The sequence below is a fragment of the Neoarthrinium moseri genome (genome assembly GCF_022829205.1).
Source record: "Neoarthrinium moseri strain CBS 164.80 chromosome Unknown scaffold32_Wmoseri_CBS_16480, whole genome shotgun sequence".
Lineage (NCBI taxonomy): Eukaryota > Fungi > Ascomycota > Sordariomycetes > Amphisphaeriales > Apiosporaceae > Neoarthrinium > Neoarthrinium moseri.
Window position 1 is genome coordinate 414896 of NW_026055146.1, and position 23314 is coordinate 438209.

Here is a 23314-nt window from a genome sequence, read left to right on the forward strand (position 1 = left end):
TATACCCCTGGATTTGCTGTTGGTGAGAGAATACAATAGATGGAAACCCCCCTGTTCCATCGCTTCAGCTCGTTCCCGTGATATGTCGTACTTGACTTGCCTAGCCCAAAAATTCCGGTTCATGACTTCACCAAGGAATTGGCTTGAAGGACTACTAGTAATACTAGAGTAGTGTTGAGAGCCTGTTGCCAAAGTCTCCGACTCACTCTTTAAACTTTGTAACACAAGTCTCAGCAGACTAAGTTCGCGAATGCAATCACTGATCTGATCTGCTATCAAGAATATCATGACAAAAGTCCTTCGAGACAATGTGATTAGTCTATTTCTAAGACTGCCTCCATTTTCTTGACATGATCCAAGATCTCAACCGCTTAGTCTAAGTGTATGCCACCGGTAAAGATGCCGACTATCGAGCTACGGAAGAGGGTAGATCGAGAACTGGGCAGTCGCCCAAATTTGATCCATGTCTTGACCTCCATCGCAATATACATGCCACAGCCTTCGCCCAGCTTGACAAAGGAGGACATGTTATGCATGACCTGCGCTAAGGCCCTAAGTGGGTAATCCCCCCTTCGCAAAATTGGACTCAGGGGTAAGCCCCCACTTCCACAATTTGCAGGTGGTCCAGAGAGCTTATTTCGACTTCAACTAGGTGCCAAAATCCACCAACCAGAACACACTGCTCGGGCATGCCCCAAGACCTTTGGCATTGGGGTCCAACGCATGTGAGATCTTCAAGTGTCGCCCACGCGAAAGGCGACATGCCGACGTACCGGGGCCCTCGCAACGCTCTTGATGGCGGAGCGTTGTCAGTCTGTGAGAACATTCTGGTGACCGCTTCGCCTCGCAACAAGTGACCATACCTTGTTGTGTGAAGTCGAAATTCCTCGCTAAGAACGTGCTACTGGCTCAGCCGATCACAGCGGCATTTCCATAGACGAGTAGGTGTAGCAGAGAGGGCCGGATTGAATGTCCATGTAGTCCTTAACAATTGGCTTGGTATCACCAAGCTCTAGGATAGGCATGGTGTCGGTGATCGAGGCCGGGATAGTCTTGCCGGTGTTTTGGAATCCGGTATAATCAGCCAGGCGGGTAGCGTTGCGGCCTTGCCACTGTGGTGTGCGTCAGTAATGATCCACTTCCATCAGTCAAGAACGACGAAAGGAGGAGGCGTACCCTGGCCCAGGCACGATCAACGTTGGCGTGGTGCAAGAAAAAGAGAGGCTCGTTGGGCGACGTGGCCGGGCCCATATCGCCAAAGATGATGCTATGGACTGCAGGGCATGTCAGTATATTTCGTAAGAAGGGTGAAGGAAGACATACTCTGCGCGTGTGGCAATCCCTCGAGCATGTCGGACATATCGGCATAGGTGTCGAAGGAGTTGACGGCCTTCATGACCTTGGAGTTGTACGCGCTTGCCTGCATGTCGCCAATAATGGGCTCGCCGTTCCCATCATTGCCCAAACCGCCGTTAAACTCGCGCGTGAAACAGTGCAGGCGGTTGCCGGCGTCGTTCATGTTAGGCCAGCCCTTAGCCAGGGTCAGGTTTGTGTTAGCGAAGGGCCCATCAACCACACAACGCTGGAAGCCAGGCTCGTTGCTCCCGGTGTGCTTGCCGTCGCCACCGAAGCCGGTGACGGGGTCAAAGATAGGAGAGTTGGGCGTGTTCTTGGCGTCCGCGTCAATGCTCCAGTCCCAGTACGGCTGGGTACCGGTGAAACCACATTCGGTGCGCAGCAGGTCCTCGTGCAGCTGCACGAACCAACGGTGCCACGGGAGGAAGTTGGCCACGAAGTGGATGTCTGAGTTGAGAGTAAAGTGGGTGAAGACCAAGTCGTCCATGCGCGTGGTGACGGCCCCCATGTCAGCGTATTTCTCTTTGGGCAGCCCGCGCAGACACACTGCGGCACGAATGTACTCAGCCTTTTCGGCGTCGTCAAGTTCGCGCCACTCCTTGCGGACGGCCGGGTTGGTGCAGCTGGCATCTGCACGCGGAATGGCAGTCGCAGCAGCCTCTGCCGCGAGGGCGAATATGGCAAGAAACGAGCGTGAAAGCATTGCGAAAACAGTTGATGCTGAACGAGCGACGAATGGGCAAGTCTATAGCGAAGGACAACTTAGGTAATGAGCTACACTCAAATGAAAGACTCCGTGGTAAAATGGCGACGACCAAGACTTTATAAGTGTAGTCATGTAAGGCATCCTGGTCTAAGGTGCCTCGGCTGCGTACGGCATCGCCTAATCTAATTAAGGGACAACTCGCAGTTGCACTCACCAGCGTTGGTATATTAGACAATGCAACTAACTCAATGCCGTGAAAAGTGGAATACGGAAAATACCCGATTTGTCTGGCGTCTCCGTCAGGAGTGGAGAGTGCCCGCACGCATTACGGCAATGTTACCGTACTACCTAAAAAAAGCTCTGATCAAAACTCACGGACCAGTCTCTGGGCTCGTATCCAATCAGCTTTCCAGTTTCACGAAACCACAACGGCCACTTTTGGACCTGTTGCTATTTCAGATGAGATCTTACCAAGTTCAAGGACTTAAAGTGTGGTCTGTGTGCAATGACCTGTGAGGCTTGGTTCAGAATTTTCTTAGGTAATTCGGATCGCCGACTCGCCAATGCTTCTAGAAGACAGGTGTGGATCCACTCTGCTCTTTTGGCGCGTTCGTATCCGAGAGGCCTTGGTTTCCCCCCTGCGAAACCGACGGGATCCATTCTGTTCTCTTGGCACGTTCGTATTCAGGACCCGTATGCTTTAAAAAGTCCCCTCCCTCCCCCCTTACAAGTTACCAGATGACGGCATACATTTCACTCGTTCCAAATCATAGAAGTGGGTGGCGGAGGCACACTCAAACGCCATAGCTAACCTATAACAGTTTGCTAAGCCAATCAAATATAAATGTACATTGAGTCTCGTTTGGAACTCTTGCATGATTCCGCTCTTCGCTGTGGTGGTAATCGGAGTGGTATATTCTAGCGTATAATTTTGTTCAGGCTTTATACCGTTACGCCGCGCCAAGAACGCGGAGGGCTTGACCCATGATTGGCCATGAAACATACGAAGCCGTCATACTATAAAGATAATTTCCGAGTTAGTCCTGTGTTGAGCATTGGGATCGAACACCATTTTTGGGGAACTTGTCTTCGGACGTGATCACCTCGCTCGCATCCTCCACTGCGACTTCACCGTGATTACCTTTCCAGTCAAGGCCGTAGTCTAGAATCTCCGCATACCTGCGGATGCAGTAACGCATTCCAAGCATTAGAACTATGCTCCCGACAGAGAATGCAGCAGCCATGGGAAAGCCGATGGGATATCTGGGAGAGTCACTGGTCTTCCAAGCACTCAGCGGTATCGTAGCGTGACCAACATAGACCAAAGTCACCGTGAAAGCAACGAGTATAGATCGTGCTTCTGGTTCCTTTCGCAGAATTATGGCAAGCCACGCTATCAGCGCATAGCCCCACGCCGATGTTGCGTAAGTGAGGAAGTAGAATGCCAATATCGTAGGATGAGAATCTGGCCACGCTGATAGAACCGCTGTCGCAACCAACTGCAAGCCGGCCGCTCCACACGCTACTTGCCAGCGCCACTCCTTCCAGTCGCTCAAGGCATTGAGTCCGATGTTGCAAACAATTGAAATGGAATAGCCGCCCAAGGGGATCAGGTTGACGGTGTATGTTGAGTACATTGGCTCCCCAGAAGCATCTTTGACACCCTTGAGATACAACAGAATGTACGAGTTTGCGCGTTGTGACCAGGCGAACTGAAGGTATGCCCCAAGGAATAGATAGGCGATTGGGCTTGCAATGAGAAGTCGGATTTTCTTGTAGACAAGTCTCCATGAGACAAGATCTGCGGTTTTGGCGCCATTGTGAGACATCCTGTCGTGAGCGAGTATACGTTCTTCTTTCGATAGATAGAGGGCCCGTGTATAGCCTGGAGCGTCCGGAATCGCGAAGAGTCCAACAAATCCCCAAGCGACTGTGATGATGCCAGAAACGATGAACAACCACTGCCAGCCTTCAAGCCCATTTACGCCATTAAGGTTTTTATATAACGCAGCTTGCAGGATACCCAAAAACATATTCCCAGCCACTCCGCTGACGCCGAAGATGGCAACCCGCTTTCCCAGTTCCCGAGGCGTGTACCAATTGAAAATCAAGCTGACTATTCCCGGCCAAGAGCTCGACTCGAAGACACCCAGAAAGAATCTCAAAGCGTAGATTGTCTGAGCGTTACGAGCCCTGTAGGTAACCAGGGTCAGGACTCCCCAGATGATCTCACAGAGGGGCAGGAACAGCGACGGGCGAACCCGTGTCTGCACCATTTGTGCTGGCACGAGAAAGATAGCATAGCCAATTGAGAAATATGTGGTGAACTCGACCAGCTCATTGCCATAGAGTGATAGTGCCTCTTTCATACCGGATACGTATGCCTGCGTGGTTCCCGACTGGTCCATGTCTTTAAGCAATCCCGCGACTAACACATGTCAGCAATTAGTTTAGGTTGTCATTGTTTATTTCCCCGGGAGAAATGGGTAGTTTGACAAGACGAAACTCACTAACACTATATTAGCGCAAGAACTTTTGACAGTGGAATGATCAAACTCCAAATGCGGGATTAGCCATACGTACCTAAAGGCCCATACTAGTAATAAAACGTCTAGTTTAAGTACTAGTACATGTTCCGGGTCCTTGAAGTAAGGATGAATCTTTCCCAACCACGATTGAGATGGTCGAGACAGGTGCGCCTCTTGAGATGACATTATGCCGTCCGACAGTCTCACCAGTTGGAAAAAAACACGCTTAACAAGGCCTGTTGGGCACACTGAGAGAAAGGTGACCGACCTATGGACCTCTGTGAAGAGCTAGGTAGCAAGCGAGTTGTCATGTTAAGATCCAAATAAGCATTTTGATCTATTGTTTACCTCCTTCCCGACGAGAAGGTTTCAACGTCGGGCAGTCCCCGACATGTCACAATCGCTAAAGAAGATGTCGTGATGATAGTTGAACAGGATTGTACTGGACCAAAACATCGGAAAAAACCGCCTTCAAATGTAACATTGTCTGAGTCATGCCTTCCCACATAAATCGCGCCGATTGCACCACGGGTTTGTAGGTTCAAAAAGACAAAGGGGACGTTTATACTGTTGAACCCCAGACTCGCGATTATATTCAATTCCTAACACACTGAACGCCTAAGACTGGCGTGGCTGACAGTCCAGAGACCTTGAGTGAGTTATTCCGTGATTAACCCTGTCGATGATGCTATCGTTGGTTGTGGGGTTTGAACTAAATCGCGACAATTGTCAGCCAACCAAAAAGTGTTGTATGCATAGACCTTCTCTAACTCCCTTGGCATCTTCGCCAAGACAAGTCGGGTCCGGTCGGCCGATCTCCGATGAATCGGCATCGGCATTGTATCTATGGTGTTGCTCAAGCCTTGATAGCTATAGAATCATTCATTCGACCACTTACCGCTCCAGCAAGTATAACTGTCCAGCACATGCGACCCAGTAGCTAAGTCGTTTCTCCGAGTTTAAGCCAGCACTTGTAGATTTACTGTGTTTACAATGCTCCCAAAGGCCAAATCAACGTCTGGACCGTTGTACCCAGCATATCTACCAACTAGACCTGATGGATTCACTGCGACGATAGACGTACCACCATTCGAAGGCGACGAACCAGGCGCTCGTGCAGATCCTTCTAAACCTAACCTTTTAAAGTCTGGAGTACAAGCAACGAATGTCACGCCTAGAATTGGTTCCGAAATCAGAGGAGTCCAGCTCAGCGAACTGACAAAGGAAGGACTGGAGTGCGTCACCTAAACGTGATGTCAACGTTATGCGGTCACTCTTGAATTACTGACTCTTAAAATCATATAGCGAAGTAGCTCTGCTGGCTGCGGAGAGGGGTGTACTCATATTTGTAAGCTTACATAATAAGAGGCAAAGATTTCTGCTGATTCACTGAGGTATAGAGAGACCAGGATTTTGCCGATATTGGGTTTGACAGGCAGCGAGACTTGGTTAGACATTATGGGCCTTTACATCAAGTATTTGTATTGTGAGTTTGGCAGTATGGCCCGATGAACTAATAATAGTCCTCTAGCATCCAACAATGGGATATCCCGAAGGCACCGGGCCAGAGTTTCATGTTGTATATGCGGATGAAAAGGCGTAAGTCTGTGCCAAAGTCTTCGTTCAACGACAGAATGCTGACGAGTATTACATATAGAGGCAATCTGAGGACACTCCTGGGCCAACGTACTTCTTATGACCTCTGGCACGTTGATCAGACGTTCACGAGTAATGTACCGTCCACAACCTTCTTCTGGGTTCTCGAGATGCCCGAGTCCGGAGGAGGCGATACGGCCTTTACGTCTCTTTCAGCGGCCTATGAGGCACTCTCGCCAACCTTCAAACACGTTCTCGCTCCCCTGAGTCTCCTTCATACCTCGGCATCCGTAGGAGAGGTTGCTAGGGTTGGGACGGAACGAGCGTTGAAGGAAGCGGTGTCGACGATTCATCCACTCGTGATCAGGCATCCTGTAACCGGGAAACCATCACTGTTTGTCAACCCGACAATCGCTCGCAAGATCGAGGGAATGCTACCGGAAGAGTCCGACTCCATATTGAAGTTCCTCCACGAGCATATCAGGAGCCTCGACTTCAGCTGCCGCCTTAAGTGGGAGAAAGGCTCCGTGGTGGTGTGGGATCAGAGGAGCGTTGCCCACAGTGCTGTTCCGGACTTTAGGGACGGTGAGCGACGGCATGTCGTAAGAATTATTCCTTATGGGTCTGTCTCTCAGCCTGCATTCCCAGACTTGTATAGCAAGACGGACGAGGTGTAACAAACATGGTCTATAGGCTAGATTTAATTCAGACTGCTTCCAGAATTGCATGAAGTTAATTTCCAGGTCTTCCAAGTGTGGCTTCTTTCCGGATCAGCTACGATCATGGCACCTGCTACTTGATTTGGCAAGATGGAGCAAAGATGGCAGCTAGGTACCTGGAGATTTCATTCCGGGAGGACCACCCGCCCAGATGGTTGTTACACAGCCACATTACATGGGACATGTCTCGATGTCTCAGTGTAACGTTTGTCGAGCGCCGGGATGAGCGGCCGGCACAGACCAGTGCCGACGAGCAACCGGCTTTACACTGACTAATGGATTTACTTTCCCACAAACTCCATACCTGAAATCGACCCATGCTGCAAGGCAAAGGCGGTGCCAGGCTACTAGTCGGAGTTTCCCAATCGAGAATTCCTGAACGACTTATGAAGACTGAATAATCTCACCCCTGGTCATCAAAGTCATGCGGAATGAAGAATATGATGGAAAAGAAAAGGTCGTGCTTTTGAGTTGTATCGTTCAGTTTGGAAATCGTGTACAATTAGAACATGGCCTCTCGTTATTAGACCTACTATCTTGGTATGCAGAGTTACCACTATGAGAGAGGGGCGGGCCCGTACTATAGACTTAGTAAGCACAATGCTATAGGGAGCAAAACTAGCGTAACTAAGACCCACAATCTAACGGGCACTACTTTCGACCACCCCATAGCTCAGTTCCTATTCTGATAGTAGTTACAGAGGCCTACTAGTCCTGAGCCCATATCAAAGTACCTCGCCGCATACATTGTCCAAGTCAGATGCTTCCGAGGATTTATGGTCGAGCCTCATTCTGCACAAGCTGCATACCCGGATCCACACCAGTGGAGACAGACACTCGGAATGATAACCCCGATCAACGGCAGCACTGTCATTCAAAAACATGATATCGGAAACTCCTTATGCTACGCTACGTGCCGGCAAAGTGACAAACCCACCCATGCACCCCTATCACCCACCAAACCGCCCAATCTCAATCCAGCCCCTGCCTCCCTGCGGAACCGCGAAGCCAGCGTCAGCCGGCCTGTTGTGCATGGCCACCTGCGGATCTTTCCCCCTTTTCGCCCCCGCAGCGCTCGTGGAGCCCGCACCGGCAACAGGGCCACCAGCAGCAGGGCTTGCACCTGCGGCGGGCAGGCCCAGCGCCATGTTCTCGACCTCGGCGCTCCGCAGCTCCAGGCGCTCGCGGAAGCCGCGGCACCACAGCCGCTCGAGCTCGCCGTCGCCCAGGGTGCAGCCGATGTCCTCGTAGAAGCGCTCGACGATGTGCAGCGGGGCGGCGACGAGGTCGGGCTGGCCGAGGGGCCCGAAGCCGTCGGCGGCGGCGCTCGAGGACCGGCCGACGGTCCAGTCGAGGCTGCGGCACACGTGCGCCGCCAGCCGCCGGATCTCGCGCGTCTGGTACTTGGCCGGATGGATGGACGGCGGCAGGGTGCTGGTGTTGCGGTTGTAGGCGCTGTTGGCGGCGACGGACGTGCCGGCGCTCGAGGCCGCGTGCGCGTAGTACGGCGAGTACCCGGAAGACGAGCCGGCGGTGCCTGTGGACGATGCGTAGCTATGGCTCGACGGGCTGGGGGAGCCGCCCTCGTAGACGTGGCCGTAGCCGTGCTGATAAGGCCTCGACCCCGGGGCGGCGGCGCCGGGCTGCGTGTTCGCGGCGGTGTGTATTGGAAATGAGGCAGGGGCAGGGATAGGGCTGCCGTCGACCAACACGACCTCGGCTAGGCGCGCCATGGCCCCGTACAATACGATGAGCCCTGTCCAGTAGTACACGTGTGCCAGACCCGACATGGAACTGGGAAAGTCATACGTGACCTCAAAGGGCATCTGGCCCTGTTCGGGCTGTCCGATGGTGGTGTCATGAGGCCAGAAGAGCAGCGGATTTTGCGGGTTCCTGCGTGCGGCCTCCTCGACACCGGCATACCAAGTCTCAAATTGCCGTTCGATAGAGGCGCAATTAGAGAGTAGGTCGTTTGCCTTTAGCCGCCGGCCGATGGAGGGAAGAAGCGACAGGATGCGGTCGGAGCGCGAGAGAATGGTAGGAATCTGTGCTATGGTGTCTAGCAGGCGGTCAAGGGCCGTCTTGGGAGATAGTTCCCAGGGTACCGAATGCCAATCTGGACTGGCCAGGGTCGTAGTCTGACGGTTGAGAAGAGATGCAAATATCTAGTGAGGACCCGAGCCATTAGTGAGTCTGACTTGAGAACGCGAGTGGTTTTGCCATTATGCTTGGATCTAGGCTGGCGATCATACGGATGGCAGGGTAAAAAGAAACTCACTGCATTGGGTCGATATATTCGTGTAAAGAAGTGATGGGCCGGAAATGACCTAAAGGCGCTAGGGCCCATCTGGCGAATTGGATCGCTGAGCGCGGCAGCGTCTTTCCAGTGCGGCCGGTTGTTATAGAATGCCGAGGAGTTGTGCTAACAGAGCGCTTCAGTATCAGCGGTTTGAAAGCTAGTGACTAAGCTCTAGCGAGCAGATTCGGTACAACATACCTCGTATAGGAAGAGACACAAACCCTCGGTCGTGCTGGGACTTTGGCCCTGGCGTTCACGGCCTCGCGGTAAGTGTATATAGCCATCGGCCGTCAACTTGAACTCCGCTTGCACGAATGTAGGTCTGACGTCTGCCCGCCTCGAGGGCGGCAGCCTCAGCCTGGTCTCTCCGTCATTGGGATCCTGCTGTTTCTGGATCTGTCCCAGCCGAGCATGTATGGCGACAAACCTCAACCTGTGAAGGCCGCCGACAGAGGCAACGCGCACGTGCGTGTCCCAGCTTTGCCCCGGCGGCTGGATCTCCTTCAACTCCAGCGTGGCTTTGGGTTGCGGACGCCTGCTCCTGGCGCTGCTTGGCCCGGCCTCGCCCTCGCTCAATGATGCCGCGCTCTCCGTCTTGATCTTCTTCTTGGAAATGTTCCTCGGGGGGTGCGAAGCGCAGCGCCCTTTGTCTTCTATCGTCCCCACGATAAACACAGTCTGCTGCTCGTAGCCCTCGCAGACGCGACCGTGGTCTGTGCATTTCTTGCAAAATGGCCGCGTATTGTCGCACTATAGTCCGGTCAGTGGATACTCAGCGGTTCACGTAAAGCATCGGGTAGTAGTATACAGAGGGCCCGTGTAGTCAATACTCAAAGGATTAGGAAGGCGCTTAGATGAACTCGTCCTGGGTAGGGAAGATGGGGAGCCAAAAAACCGTTACACTTACGGCAACCCGCCTGTTCCGACATGTATTGCAACCCTTGTATTTCCCCTTGACGCCAACCATGTTGTCTAGCAACAAATCGTCACTCTAATTACGTCTTCTAGTATAGATAGGGCTTGCGGTTGCTTGTTACCGTACCAACGGGTTTGATCAGCTCTGACCATGCGGTGACACTGTGTCGTGAGAGCTTCAGTCGGCTGATTGGGGTGTTTCCGAGGGGCCAGTCTCGCCATCAACATTTGCCACTCGGGTGGGCGTACGAAGTCCAATAAGAAGTCTGAGGCCCTCTGAGGATGGCGGTCCAGCGACCGAGCGTAGTAATAGGGGGCGAAGGGCTGTGGCATAGAGAGATTGTGTTCAGGAGGAAATAAGTGGGGGCGGTGTGAGCACTATATAGAAGCAGCCGGGGTGTGTCATCTCGCAGCCGTCCACTGACGTGCTGACATGCCGCTTCCAAGACCTGTGGTTTCCTGTTTCATGCTTAATCCTCCCCATTGGCAGATTATCACGAGATTGTGTGGCACTGGGTTATGTCCACTGAAGCCTAACAGCAACGAAGCCTGGGAGCCTACAAGTCCTTGAGGCTCGGCCTATTTATGGGACATAATGATTGACCGTAAGTTTGGAGGCATGAAAGGACACCATCCGGCCTCCCACCCAGGAGTCCGCATGGATGAATTAGCCTATTGCTCCCTATGCCGATACGCCAAAAAACCAACCGGACGTGCGTGCATATGCAGCCCTACGAGGCTGGCGGCCGATCCTACCGCACTATCATGCCATGCGTGGAGCGAATCGTGACTTCATTCTCCCACCCAGCTTACCACCATCCGCGTCTCTTGGACGAGTCGGACCCGATCCGGGAACGCAAGCCCGTTACAAAGCGAAGTTGCGTCCAGGCAGAGCAGCCACATGAACCCCATCTGCTGACCACTGGGGGAGGAGGACGGCCGCTCCTGTGCCCCCACTACGGCTTATTCACGACGCTCGCCGCCCAAGTCTCTCGGGGACGTCCTGCGGACGACTGCTGCATTGTCCTTCTGCACCAGGCGTGTAGACCAAGACGTGGACGCGTCCCCTCGTCCGGTCGGGGCCACCCCAGCTTCAGCCGCGCTGCACGAAAGCCCGCCTGTCACCCCCCTGTTTCTCGTCATGATATAAGATCTCAGGGGAGCGGTGTAATAGAGTGCCGGGGGTGGCTGTCGAGCCACTCCCATAGATGATGACGTCCCTCACTGGCCCGGGTCCCAAAGGACAGGCTCCCCTTCCCACCCACAGGCGCGCGAGCGGGTAAGAGAGGGAAAAAGCCGGGGTCCCGTCCGGCCAGGCCGATCGCGAGAATGCCACCCAAGACCCCTGGTGTGTCCGTCAGCAGAGAGGAGGGGGGACTTTGTACCAGACCGGCAAGTCCGCAGAATGATTCCATACATGCGGGCATGCATGCATGCAGGGCCCGTGCATACATGAGCGAGGGTCCGGTTAGCAGCAAGCAGGGTGGGAAGGGAACAGAAGAGAGAAAGACACGGGGATGGGACGAAACACCAGCCGGCGCCGCGCAAAGAGCAGCAGTCCCGCGAGTCGCTGCAGCGGGAGCGCCGTTGGGGCCAACTTAGCGACTCCACGTCTCTCGAGGCCACGGCATCGACGGGTTCGGACGATGGCAATTGGCGGGAGCCCTCGTAGGGCTGCAGGGATGCTTTGCACAGAGTTCCAACGCTCGTTCGTAAAACCGGCCCCACACGCCATCAGTCGAGCGTGTTGAAAGCGCGGGAACCAACAATACCAGAGCGTGATTCGACGAAAACGCTCAAAAAAGTGTCGAGCTGACCTCGGGCAGCCTTGGTCGGGTGTGTCGTATTGCAGCGAATGAGTGGCGTTCCACCCCCGGGTTGGGGGACCACAGGCAGGCCAGGTCACATAAGCCGACCGGGGTGGGACTACTACTATGCATGCATGTACTGTGGGCACCTTGGTGTTGGGAGAGCACCGTCATTTGGCGAACGAGATTTTCGGCTATCGCGAACTGTAACCCAGACTATGTGGAATGTCATGAGTAATTCTCCGCATTCCCTGATTACTAAACTTGAAATACTATTCTGGAGACGGATCTTGCAGGCTGTACAACCACACAAGAGCAAGAGCAAGAGCAAGAGCAAGAGCAGGAGCAAGAGCAAGATACCGACAACCGCTCGAGCTCTAATGAAGCCTTTCTACAAGCACACAGCGGGGTTGGTAACAATTCATTCTTGACGAGGTAGTATAAGCGGTCTATCAACTAGAAGTTCAGATGGGGAGGAGGGTCCTCAAGGAATTACCTGTCTCAATTGTCCAGACAGACAAGGAGCTGAGTTCTACCTAGGTACACAGTAATTCCACATAGATCTCTCAGCATACCAGAGGCGGAGCCAATAGCAGGACTCAAGTTAGTAATTCCAGCGCAGCCAGAAACCGCGAGCACGGGAGATGGGGTGAGACTGCAGGACTATATCGGGATTTCTGCATCTCGCATCTGGGCTCTCTCATCCACCGTCATCCGTCCCCCAACGGCGTCACCTCGTGGTAGCACCAGGACCTGCATGCTCACACGCATCACGCATACGCATCACGCAGCGAGCGGTATGAAACCTTCTCTGCGCCTTCTTCTCGATCGGCAAGACAACGAGGGGCTGGCTGGCTGACCAGGCATTGGATCCCGAGCCCGACGAGGAGGTAGGTGGAGGAGGAGGAGCGGGGTCCTTTTCCCAGGGGTCCATCTCATCATATCACAATAACATCACCCACGACGAGGCTCTGCTGAGAAAATTTTTGCCCTTTTTTATTTTGATTTCCAATCTCTGTGATCAAGGACGGGCGGACGGGCGAACGAAACCGGAAACCAGGTTCACACACGTCACGCCATCGTGAAGCCCGGTCGGGCGTTATGCCATGAGCCAACAGAAAGTGCCAGCAGGCCGGAGCCGGCCCAGTGTTGCCTGCCGGGTGCGCGCGAGAGGGAGAGGTTGGACTGGTTGGTTACGTTACATTTACACGACAGCAACAGGGCCAGGTGCCGACGGCGCATCGTCGTCCAAGGGGGAGGCGAGGCTGCGGTCACGAGAATGGACACACAGAAAAGTATCTGCCGGTGTCGTGTGCACACGAGATCGGGAATTGGGGGGGTTATAAACCTGCTCGTTCTATTGTTGTTTGTGACTATCAGGAAGATGTGTTTGACGCTGACCACCCTCCAACTGCGCCTGTCGCTCTATGGAAAGAAAAATAAAACAAGCCAGGGCCATTACCATTACTCAAGGAAAACAAGAAAATGTAAGAAATCCACACGCCACGGCTCCATCTATATGTATCGGCATCTCTTCGCAATGAGTAATGCTAACAAGGAAAAGGTGATCAAGCAAGCCACGATTCCTCCAAAGGGAGCCAGGCTCGTGTTGTTGTCAGATTGCCAGGGCACGGCCACGTTCATGCCAAAAAGACCGGTGACGACGTTCAGGGGAACAATGACCGATGCCAAGAAGGTGATCTTGGCCAGGCCCTCGTTGGTCTTGGTGCCCTGGGTGATGCTGTCGATGGTCAACTGGGCGAGGTAGTTGCTGTGTGCGCGCGAGAGAATCTTCTCAAAGTGCGTCAGGTTCGTCATCATGGTGACGACGTGATCCTGGATGTCGCCCAGATACATGCCAATGTCCATCCGCGGCGTGACCCTGTAGTTCTCGTTGCACCGCTTCGCGAAACCCTTCAACACGTCGGCCTTGCCGCCCAGGATGCGCATGAGGCCAAGTGTGTTCTTGCGCACCGCTCCGATCTTGCGCAGAAATGTATGCATGTCCTCGGCTCGGGCGATGAAGACCGAGTCTTCAATAGACTCTGTAATCAATTCGATCCTGTGGATGGCAGGAGCGAAGCCATCGACGATGTTGTCAATCAGGGCGTAACAGATCCAGTCGCTGCTCAGCGAGAGGTAGTCCTTCAGCATGGCAATTCTCCCACGTACATGCGACGCATGCTCGTTGGGTTGAAAGCTGAAGCTGAGGGTACCCTCGCGGAAGACAATGACATATATGTTGTATGGTTCGTAGTCGGGCCCATCCTCCTCCTGGACGACGGTGAACGAGCGGAAACAAGCAAAGTAGTACGACGGGAAGAGCTCGATCTTCTCTCGGGTCTCTTGGACCGTAACGTCCTCGATGGTCAGGGGGTGGACGCCAAAAGCCTTGCAGATAGTCCTAACTTCCTCCTCCGTCGGACAGTTTACGTTCAGCCACCACACACCGTCAGACTCGTCTTGCGGGAACGAGAATAGTCCGCGAACGGACTCGCCAGGCAGTACCAGGTCACCGAAGGAGGGAGCATGGATGGTGGATTCCCAGGTGGACGAGAAGAAGCTGAATCGGTTCGGGTCCACGTGTTGCTGGGTCGCTGGCGCCTCAGCGGCAGTAGAAGATCCAGAAACCTCGGCCTTCTCATCCACTGAACCCGCGGGAGGGTGGATGATGTCCCCGTCAAGGGTCACCATTGGCGAGGCGCTGGGGATGGTCGGGTCGGGCTGCAAGTTTGGGAAAACTCGTTGGGCGCCCTGGATACCCATCTCGCGCTCGGCGTTCTCTGCCGCAATAAAGTTCTCCAGGTAGTCATAATCGATGTACAACTGGTCACGGCGATGCTCTTCTGGCATGGGGAAGCAGACATCCTCCTCGGCAGACTTGTTGGTGGCCAAGCTGGCCGTATCGTTCTCTACCGTCCCAGGACGGCTGCGAGTAGATCGAAGAGTTCCCGCGCTGCGGCGACTGAGGGTGGAAATGGCCCTCTGCAGCTTGTCGCCCACATCGTCCCCCTGACCAGACGAGACAGAGTACAGCCGTTCACGGCGACGGGCCTCAGCAAATGCCTTGACAGAGTTGGGGGGAGAGATAGATCGGCGATCCATTGTCTCAACCGTCGGGCGGCGGCTCCGTGGCGCAAGGGGGGAGGCATCGCCCGCATCCTCGTCAATTACAGCCTCCTCGAAGTCGCGGACACGAATGTCAGATGGCGAAGGAAGGTCGAGGAGACGAGAACCGTAGAGAGTATCGACGGTGCCCCGACGCGGCCGGTCCAACCTGGCAACAGAGGAGGACTGGTGGCGGTGGTCGTCCAACTCAGGGACGGGGGTGTCATAGCCGCCCCTGACAGAGACTTCCTCGTGGTCAGACATTGTGACGGTGGTTTCACACACACACAGTTCGTCCTTGGCTTCGTCGCCTATTTGGCGTGCTGGGAGCTTGTGGCTGCCAGGGTTGATTCGACCCAAGAAAGGTGTCTATGGTTATATCGAAGAAAAAATCGGATGCTTTCAATCTGTCGATTGTGATCTTGTGAATGTGTGTCGTGATGTAGAACCAGACCAAGTTGGAAACCGGAGATATATCCTAGAAAAAGCCTTCCGCTCTTAAGTCAAGGGAAGGCGCACATGCTGGATGGCGAACTCAAGGGGAGCGCATCCGTCGAGCTGCAGCAGGCGTAGGCAGCACGCCGACTGCTGGATGAAGGTTGAGTCGTGACCTCAAGCCCAGGCGTGAGGGCGAAGCGCAAGGATCAAAGATCAAAGGCAGGCGAAGGCCTTGTGGTTGCGGGGTTGTACGTGGTGGATCGTGATGGATTCAAAATGGCTAGGGTTGTCCGAGGCCCAATTAGGGGGGCTTTGTATCGAGGCCGCTGTATACCCAGCAGAGCGGGGCACGCAACGGTCGGAAGGAGGGGAACGTGATGCTATCGAGGACCGCCAATTTGGTGACTTGTATGTATCTGCGGTGTCGACCGCTGGGTTAGGGCTCTGAAGAGCGGGAGCGTGTGCTGAAGCTGGAGCTGGAGCTGGGGTAAATGGCGCAGAGGGAGACCTCAAGCGTTGCGATTGAGTGCAAGATATCGGGTCGGTGGTCGAGAGCAAAAGAGCGGGAAAATAGCTCTGGGTCTGCGTGGATGGCGGATTCGGGGCCTGAGTTGCACAAGCGATGTGGAACGGTGAGGATGAGAAGAGGAGTTGTGCGACCAAGGATCCAGATGACGTTGAGCGAGGCGGGAGGATGTTGTCGTCTTAGATGATGGGTTTTTTATCCTCTTGTCCAAATTTGGCACTGCGAAAAGGGACCGGGCCTATCGGGGCCTAGAACGGAGAGACCTGTAGTTGAGGGGCGTGCGAGCCTGAGCCTGGGCAGAGTCACGCAGGAGCAACGCGCATCGGTTGGACGTTGGAGAGGGAATTCCGACTTGATCGAGAGACAGCCGGTCGGGTTTTGTTCTGGGCAATGGTTCGGGTGGTGGTATTGTTGTTGTTATTGTGATGAAGGGAGGAAAAGAGTCCAGGTCCGGGCGCTGGGTTCCAGTGGGTCAAGGTGGAAAAAAAAAAGTTGCAACGCTCGACGAGTGGGCGAACAGCCTTACCACCGCGGCGGCTTGGGGGGCGCCATCCTTGCAGGGAGCGAGATCCCTTGTCCGTAGCCGCAAGCCCCAGCTGCAAGCATCCCAAGATCCCTGGATCCGCCACGAACTTGCCGGATTTTCGGGAATAGGCGCCCTGCCATTGGCTGCTTCGCACCTGGGAGCTTCTAGTGCCCCTACGGGCCCAGGGCCACATGGTCTCTCCAGCACGGCTCATTTGCCTCGAGCCATGAGCCATGAGCCATGAGCGAGCGTCGGTCAATCCTGAGGAGTCTATTGAATTCAGCACCCAACTAGGCGAGAGGGAGCGCAGTTGCTGTTTCCCTCCTATGCATGCTGGCTGCCGTCTCGAGGTTCTCCTTTCAAATGGACATCAGATATTGGGACAATGCCATGAAACATTCTGCCCAGGAGTTGGCAGGTCGCCCTTCCATGCCATGATACCGTAAGAGATCTCGCGTCATCTGCCGATCTGTCATCTGTCTGTCTGACTCAAGTCTGATGTAACTTTCTGGCAAGCCGGAGTAGTTGTATTGAAGAAAAGTCCCGGACTATTGAGCTCGGAGGCACTGGGAGTCATTGCCTGTCAGTTGTCGGTGTATGGACAGGGCATAGTACTGTAACAAATGGGCGTGTCTACGGGTATGTGTGCGCAAGTGTTCCTGTTCCTCTCCCCGACGATCGGGTCTGGTTGCCAAGCTGGGTCCATCGGTAAGCGTCCGCTTACTTAGTCCGACCTTCCGCCCTGCGGTTGTGCGGAGGAGGTGGATCGCCAGCCAGCCAAGCTCGGGCTACGATTCCCAGGCCCCACCACTAACAAAAAGCCGTCCGGCGGAAGTGGAACAACGCTTTCCCAGGTCCCTGCGCCAAAGCTGTGGCGCCCGACGTACCGGGAGCTGCCACTGCCTGCCCAGGTGAGGCTGAATGTACCACGTAGCCGGATAAGCAGTACGCTGGTACCTGCGACTTGTGGACACCATAGCTGCAAGTTGCTCCCCCAGGCGAGACGAGACAAGACAAGACATACGGAGTACATCAACCGACCTGGTTCCAGCACGACACAGAGAGGAGGAAGCAAAAGCGAAACCACACGAGACAGCCCGCCGGCCGAGGAGACGAGAACCACCCTCAATCTATTCCCCATTCTACGCAACGCAGCACAGCACAAGCAGCCATGGCCGAGCAACTCCTGGATCAGGCCCGGGACCTGGTCGACGGCCAGATCGTAAGCTACACGCCCCGAACCCGAACTTGGAACCGTCCCGCTGACGAATTGCTCTCCTACGTAGGACTTTGAGGGACAGAAGCTGGCCGAGATCCTGACCACGGTGTTGCTTTCTGTCGTCGGCGTACGTATACGTTACCCTAGTTTATTTGACGGGGCTCGCACGTCCTGTTGCTGTCCCCGTCTACGCTGAAGACAAGAGGACAGAAAAGCTGACAAAGTGTCTCCCCCCAACAGGCCATCGCGTTCTTCGTCGGCTTCTTCCTGCAGGACATTGCGCTCGCGCTCAAGGTCGGCCTCGCCGGCACGGCCCTCACCTTCCTCGTCATCGTGCCGCCGTGGCCCTTCTTCAACCGACACCCCGTCAAGTGGCTGCCGGTGGGCGGAGGCAGGACGGCGGGCGGCGCCGCGGCGGCGCACCAGAATGTGGTGATTGACGACAAGATGTTTGCACAGAACTAGGGGCCTGGGGCTGGCCGGGTCATCTAGGCAGCGAAGCAAGAATGAATGAAATAGCATGGGCATGAAATTGGTCTACGAACCGGGCTTCGTTCTGATCGGTGTTTCCATTTTGCAGTGGATGCAGTGAATGCATTGCAGAGAATGTGAAACCAGCTCTATACGACCATGGCTGCGCTACATGTGCCTCTCTCGCTGTAGAGAGTGCTCTGTCCCTCCTGTCCGATTCTAAGTGCAGCCCAAGATGCAGGACGGCGGGTAACCAACCCCCCTCTTCGCGATAGTTGTGAACAGGCTGCCTGAGCCGCGAAGACTGTAGTGTTCATTGTATGCCGCACATAACCCTCCGTGTCATCTCTTATCGACCATACTTCTGGAATTCCCAATCTCTGTTGTCCAGCGGGCACACCTGTCTTGCCTTCAACCATCGGGAGATGCAGTGAAAGTGGAAAGCATGCTGTAGTCGCGGAGCCAGGTGTCAGCCAATCTTGCATCCGCCGAGCTATACAATACGTGAAAGAAAGGGCAGAAGGGGGCAATCTTACATTGCAGATACCCCAAGCGACAGTGCACTCCTCGCTGGTGGCCGAGGCCTGGTTGGCTTGGCACTCGATGCAGAGGTCCATGATGTGGTTTCGGCAGATGGCGCAGTTGTCGACGACAATGTCCCAAGCCCACAGGGCCACGGCATTCCACTGTATCGGGGGAAAAGTAAAATGGTCAGCACAGGCGCCTGGGCTTCATTCATCGCCCGTGGCCGAGCTGCTGCGGGCAATACGGGCAAGGCAGCCGGGATAACCCACCTTCTTGACCTCGAAGCGCTTCTTCTCGCCCTTGGCATCGGCGTCGCCGCCCTTGGCGACCTTCTTCTTCTCGACGGCACCAGCACCGGCGGTGGGGGCGTCGGTCATGTCAACGTCGGCCATGTTCGGGGCGGTCGGGTGGTTTGGTTGGGTCTCGTCTACGGAGAGCGGCCGGTGGGTGGGGGGGTTGAGAGGGAGGAATATCGGAACCGGAGAAGACGGAGCGCCGGTGGGATGAGCCGCTGATGTGGTTGGTATCGCGTGACGGGTGCCCAAGTTGCCGATCAGACTGCGAGCTGAGCTTTGCGCCGGGCCGGTGATGTCAGTGGTGACCTCGACTGGGTGGATCTTTGCGCCGGAGGATGGACGTCGTCGGTTGGAGAGGGGGACCGTTTGGGTGGACAAGGCAGACAGACGGACTGGACGGGGCGGCCGAACAAGATGGCCAACGATAATAAAAAAAAGTGGACAATGTGCAAATGGGAGAACAACACCAAACGCCGCGGGCAGGATGGGAATTCCGAGTGTCTTTATTTCTTGGAGCAGTGTCGCCGGCTCGACGCTTGCAGACCTGTTTTTGTGTGTTTGTTGCCTTCAAGGTTCTTGAATCACATCCTACGCTCGGAGCATGGCGGATGGCGGATGGTGGCACGCAGCAGCCTGAGGTCGGTCTTCCCACCTTACCTCAGGCACCTGGCAATCGATAAACCATGGCGGTGCTGGAGGGTGGAGGGTGGAGGGGCGAGCACTGAGAGCTTGGGTGGCCTGGGTGGTTACCTAGGTACCTAGGGGTTAGCGCCCGAGAGTGAGTGCAAGCTGGGCCTGCTGGGCTGGCTGGCTGGCTGGCTGGCTGGCAAGGCATTTGCCCCTCCTTCTGGTGGCGGTGGATCCGCTAACGTGCTTACAGTCACGCCTGAACTCGATGACAGGGCCGCATAGGGATGGAAGTGCATAGAGAGAGGTCCAAGTCAGGTTTGTGTCTACACTCACCGCCATCCACATGCTTGCCGTCCTGGCTGCTTGCCGAGCTTACGGGATCTTGATAACATTATTCCCTTGAGACCACACGGTTCAGCGATGGATGCCGACGGCAACGTGGCCGGGTCAACTACTTCTTGCGTACACTATGGCCGCTTCTTGTGCTGCGTGCCTTGTGCTGTCAGCGCCCCGTGCCCGCCGGAGAAAATCGTCATCTTTCATCCCAAGATCCAGAAACTCAGCCCCCAAAGGCTCACCTGCACAGACAAACCCTGGCAGGCATTTGGCAGGTTGACGGACGCTTGACAAGCTTGACACTTTTTTGATTACATACGGAACTCGTAGTCTTGGTAGCTCGTAGCCCTTCATGCCTGTCTCCTTGAACAAAGTGGCCGGCAGACAAGATGCAGCCAGACATTCATTGGCCGCGAAACCTATAATCCCCCATTCATGTGCCAGCCCCTGCCCCTGGCCTTTCAGCCCTCAGCCCTTTCTCAGCCCGACATGCCATCCCATAGGCCCATTCAAATCGGAAGACTCGAGCTTCTTATTCTTCTGCTTCTTCATGTCAGGCTCTCCTCGTGAGGCGACAACAGGGGCCCCATAATTCCTGGCCGATCCTCTGTTCTGATTCGGCCCTGTCCGCGCCACCCCTGCCGCCCTCCGCTGGCCGGCCTTGCCCGCTTAGTGCCTGGTGCTTGGTTTTGGGCCTTGGGCCTTGGGTCTTGGGTCTTGGGTCTGACTGCGCGCAATCCCATCGATCCCATTTGCCATCCTCCTCCTCCTCCTTTGCCCTCTTCTGCCCTGCTTCTTTCCCCCCCATCGTCACAGCCTGCCCTTCTCCCTCCCCCCGACCCCCAAGGCAGGTTCTCTTTCTTCCCTGACCATCACCACCACAACCCGCGACAACAAATATGACACACGCACTTTCACAACCGCCAAACCCCACATCGCCATCTCGACTTTTCACTACTGCTTCGACACCCAGACCCGCTACCCAGCGACCGCCGACCTAGTCCGCCCAAGCCCAATCCCAATCCAGATATCGCAACCCACTGTATCTGCGACGCCAACTCGGCTTCCCCAACCGCTTCCAGTCGTGTCTCCTCGCCTCTGTGCGCCGCCATCATCTCCCCGCATTGACGATCGCCCCCTGGGTCTGCGTTTCCCGTCGCACCGCCCGTCTGGTCTGGCTCAACGACGGCCTCGGCTCCATTTTCCTGGCCTTCTTCCACTTCTTCACATCGCAGCGTACATGCTGCCACAGATCCGACGACATGAATCAATCACCTCATCCCAAGGGCAGCGGCCGCCGACGCAACGGCCGCAACGGCACCCCTCACAAGACGTATGCTTCCGAGAATGACGCTGCCAGTTACCGTCACCATCAGCAGCAGCACCTCTCCGACAGCCCCTTCACCCCGCAGAAGGGCGCATCCAACGGCAACCCGCCGAATCAGCCGCACCCTCAGTCCACCGCCCAGAAGCAGCGCCCGCGGAACTCGTCGTCCAAGAAACCCCGCAACAAGCAGGACCGTCACAGTCCTTCCGAGCACCCGCCAGCTCCGCTGGCATTCGCCGGCGCCTCCTTCCACGCCTCGCCCGCCCCCGGCTCTCTGCCCATGCCAAGCTTCCTCGCCAGGGCCACTTCGGCTCCCGACTCTCCCAGCCTGAAGTCTCCTCACGGCCCAAGCCAAGAGCCCTCCCCGCCAACTACTGATTCTGAGGAGAATGGCTCCCCCACGCCGCCTCTGGGTCCCGAGCCCAGCCGCGCCTTTGAATCCCCCTTGGAGTTCTTCTTCAAGGCTGATCGTGCCGAGAAGGCGCGAACACGACGGGCAAGCTCGGCCAACATTGCTGCCGTCGCGCCAGGGCCCTTTTCCCCTCCCCACGATTCGCATTCCCCTCGGGAATGCCGCACCTTGCCCAAGGCGAATGGATTCTCTCAGCAGCCCGCGCGCCCCGCGGTGCAACGAAATCCATCCTCAGGCATCCCCTCGAGTGAACTTGATGGAACTCCGGGCAGGCCCGTTGGTCATGCCTTTTCCACCCCCTACTCCGAACGTATCAAGGCCGCTCGTTCCAAGAATGGCTCCGCCCTGGCCACACCCTCGGCACCGCAGAACGACGATACTGACCGAAGTGAGGCTCTGAAGCGTTTTCTCGGCGTTGGCGCTGCTTCGCCCCAGCAGATCCAGCAGCCGCGTGGGCAGCAGCACCATGCTTTCAGCCCCGGCTACCCGCAGGCTAAGACGCCTCGCGGCGTATTCCCTGCCTCTGTTCTGAACGGCTCGTCGAGCCCTCAGCATGCCGGAGCTGCTCACTCTGCCCCGGTCGCGGCCATGGGCAGCCCGGGTCATTACGGCCAGGTTCATGTTATGCAGAGCGCCCAAGCCCAATTTGATCCAGAAGCCGATAATGTCCGTAAGATGGAGGATAGCTTGCGGAGGGTTTTGAAGTTGGGCCCGGCTTAGATGTTCATCTACGTTGAGACTCATTTCATATTTCATTTTGTCACATTGGAGTCTGGCATGGCGTAACGGGCGTTTCGGTTTTCATCCAGTAAAGCTGGCCTCTGGCACCCTGTGGGATTTGTTTGCCAAAGCCAGGCTCGGCCTAGGGGTCTCTGTCTGGTTATGGTCTACCGGTCATAGTCTACTAGGACTAAGGCCCCCACCCTTTTTTGCACCTTATAGAGGAAAGAGTCGGTCGCGGTACGGCATTCATGACCTGTCGACGGTTTTCACTTTGGAACATCTACGCTCCTCCAGCATGGGATATCTTCAGACGTACTCTCGACGAGTTTTCCACTACGATTCAATAATGTGTTACAGCATACATTCGGCCTCACCGTCCATGTTTTTGGCGGTATAGGATCCCTACGACTGTTTTCGGACATGGTTCAGGGCACCGGCGTTTTCCTTCCGGATACCCCCCTGTTGCAGGTTTCGAGACTGCAATTCTCAAGTTTCTGGTTGATCAGGCATGGTTAGATTCGGCATTCGGACCTGGATTTTTTGAGGGCTACAAGGCAATGTAGCAGTGCATCGGAACGGTGTTTATAGGCGACATTGAAAGGCCTGGTAAAGGGGCGTACTCAACACCATGGAGTACTGTGGCTCGTTCTCACCACGAGATTACAACTCTCGGATGTGGAGTGTTTGTCATTTTGGTTTGGCATACAGCAGCCCGATGATGCCAGCCAGCAATGGAGGCGGGTCGACCGGGGAAGGATCTTATTTGTCGTGGCAGCATCTACACGGAGGTGCCCGGCACAGATCAGATCGGATCATTCGACGTCGACGGAACGGACGACGCAAGAGAGAA

General features: G+C 55.4%; 8 protein-coding genes across 8 annotated transcripts; 3 read left to right on the forward strand and 5 right to left on the reverse strand.

The window, feature by feature from the left end:
- Window positions 1-917: 917 nt before the first annotated feature.
- Window positions 918-2059, reverse strand: JN550_008046 (uncharacterized protein; the record flags this gene model as incomplete). Its single annotated transcript, XM_049319964.1, has 3 exons — window positions 918-1112; window positions 1177-1274; window positions 1324-2059. 3 exons carry the CDS (start codon window positions 2057-2059, stop codon window positions 918-920), a joined length of 1029 nt encoding a protein of 342 aa, XP_049170113.1.
- Window positions 2060-3099: 1040 nt separating this feature from the next.
- Window positions 3100-4776, reverse strand: JN550_008047 (uncharacterized protein; the record flags this gene model as incomplete). Its single annotated transcript, XM_049319965.1, has 3 exons — window positions 3100-4490; window positions 4573-4577; window positions 4646-4776. 3 exons carry the CDS (start codon window positions 4774-4776, stop codon window positions 3100-3102), a joined length of 1527 nt encoding a protein of 508 aa, XP_049170114.1.
- Window positions 4777-5583: 807 nt separating this feature from the next.
- Window positions 5584-6863, forward strand: JN550_008048 (uncharacterized protein; the record flags this gene model as incomplete). Its single annotated transcript, XM_049319967.1, has 5 exons — window positions 5584-5825; window positions 5896-5938; window positions 5991-6038; window positions 6122-6189; window positions 6248-6863. 5 exons carry the CDS (start codon window positions 5584-5586, stop codon window positions 6861-6863), a joined length of 1017 nt encoding a protein of 338 aa, XP_049170115.1.
- Window positions 6864-7855: 992 nt separating this feature from the next.
- JN550_008049 (uncharacterized protein) lies at window positions 7856-10171 on the reverse strand (the record flags this gene model as incomplete). The annotated part of the gene is made up of 4 exons (XM_049319968.1): window positions 7856-9070; window positions 9184-9327; window positions 9403-9954; window positions 10112-10171. 4 exons carry the CDS (start codon window positions 10169-10171, stop codon window positions 7856-7858), a joined length of 1971 nt encoding a protein of 656 aa, XP_049170116.1.
- A 3271-nt stretch (window positions 10172-13442) lies between these two features.
- Window positions 13443-15299, reverse strand: JN550_008050 (uncharacterized protein; the record flags this gene model as incomplete). Its single annotated transcript, XM_049319969.1, has 1 exon — window positions 13443-15299. One exon carries the CDS (start codon window positions 15297-15299, stop codon window positions 13443-13445), a length of 1857 nt encoding a protein of 618 aa, XP_049170117.1.
- A 2397-nt stretch (window positions 15300-17696) lies between these two features.
- Window positions 17697-18209, forward strand: JN550_008051 (uncharacterized protein; the record flags this gene model as incomplete). The annotated part of the gene is made up of 3 exons (XM_049319970.1): window positions 17697-17747; window positions 17812-17871; window positions 17985-18209. 3 exons carry the CDS (start codon window positions 17697-17699, stop codon window positions 18207-18209), a joined length of 336 nt encoding a protein of 111 aa, XP_049170118.1.
- Window positions 18210-18564: 355 nt separating this feature from the next.
- On the reverse strand, window positions 18565-19639 carry JN550_008052 (uncharacterized protein; the record flags this gene model as incomplete). Its single annotated transcript, XM_049319971.1, has 4 exons — window positions 18565-18663; window positions 18752-18901; window positions 19010-19580; window positions 19629-19639. The coding sequence occupies 4 exons, from the start codon at window positions 19637-19639 to the stop codon at window positions 18565-18567; spliced, it is 831 nt and encodes a 276-aa protein (XP_049170119.1).
- A 1625-nt stretch (window positions 19640-21264) lies between these two features.
- JN550_008053 (uncharacterized protein) lies at window positions 21265-22461 on the forward strand (the record flags this gene model as incomplete). The annotated part of the gene is made up of 1 exon (XM_049319972.1): window positions 21265-22461. One exon carries the CDS (start codon window positions 21265-21267, stop codon window positions 22459-22461), a length of 1197 nt encoding a protein of 398 aa, XP_049170120.1.
- Window positions 22462-23314: the final 853 nt, after the last annotated feature.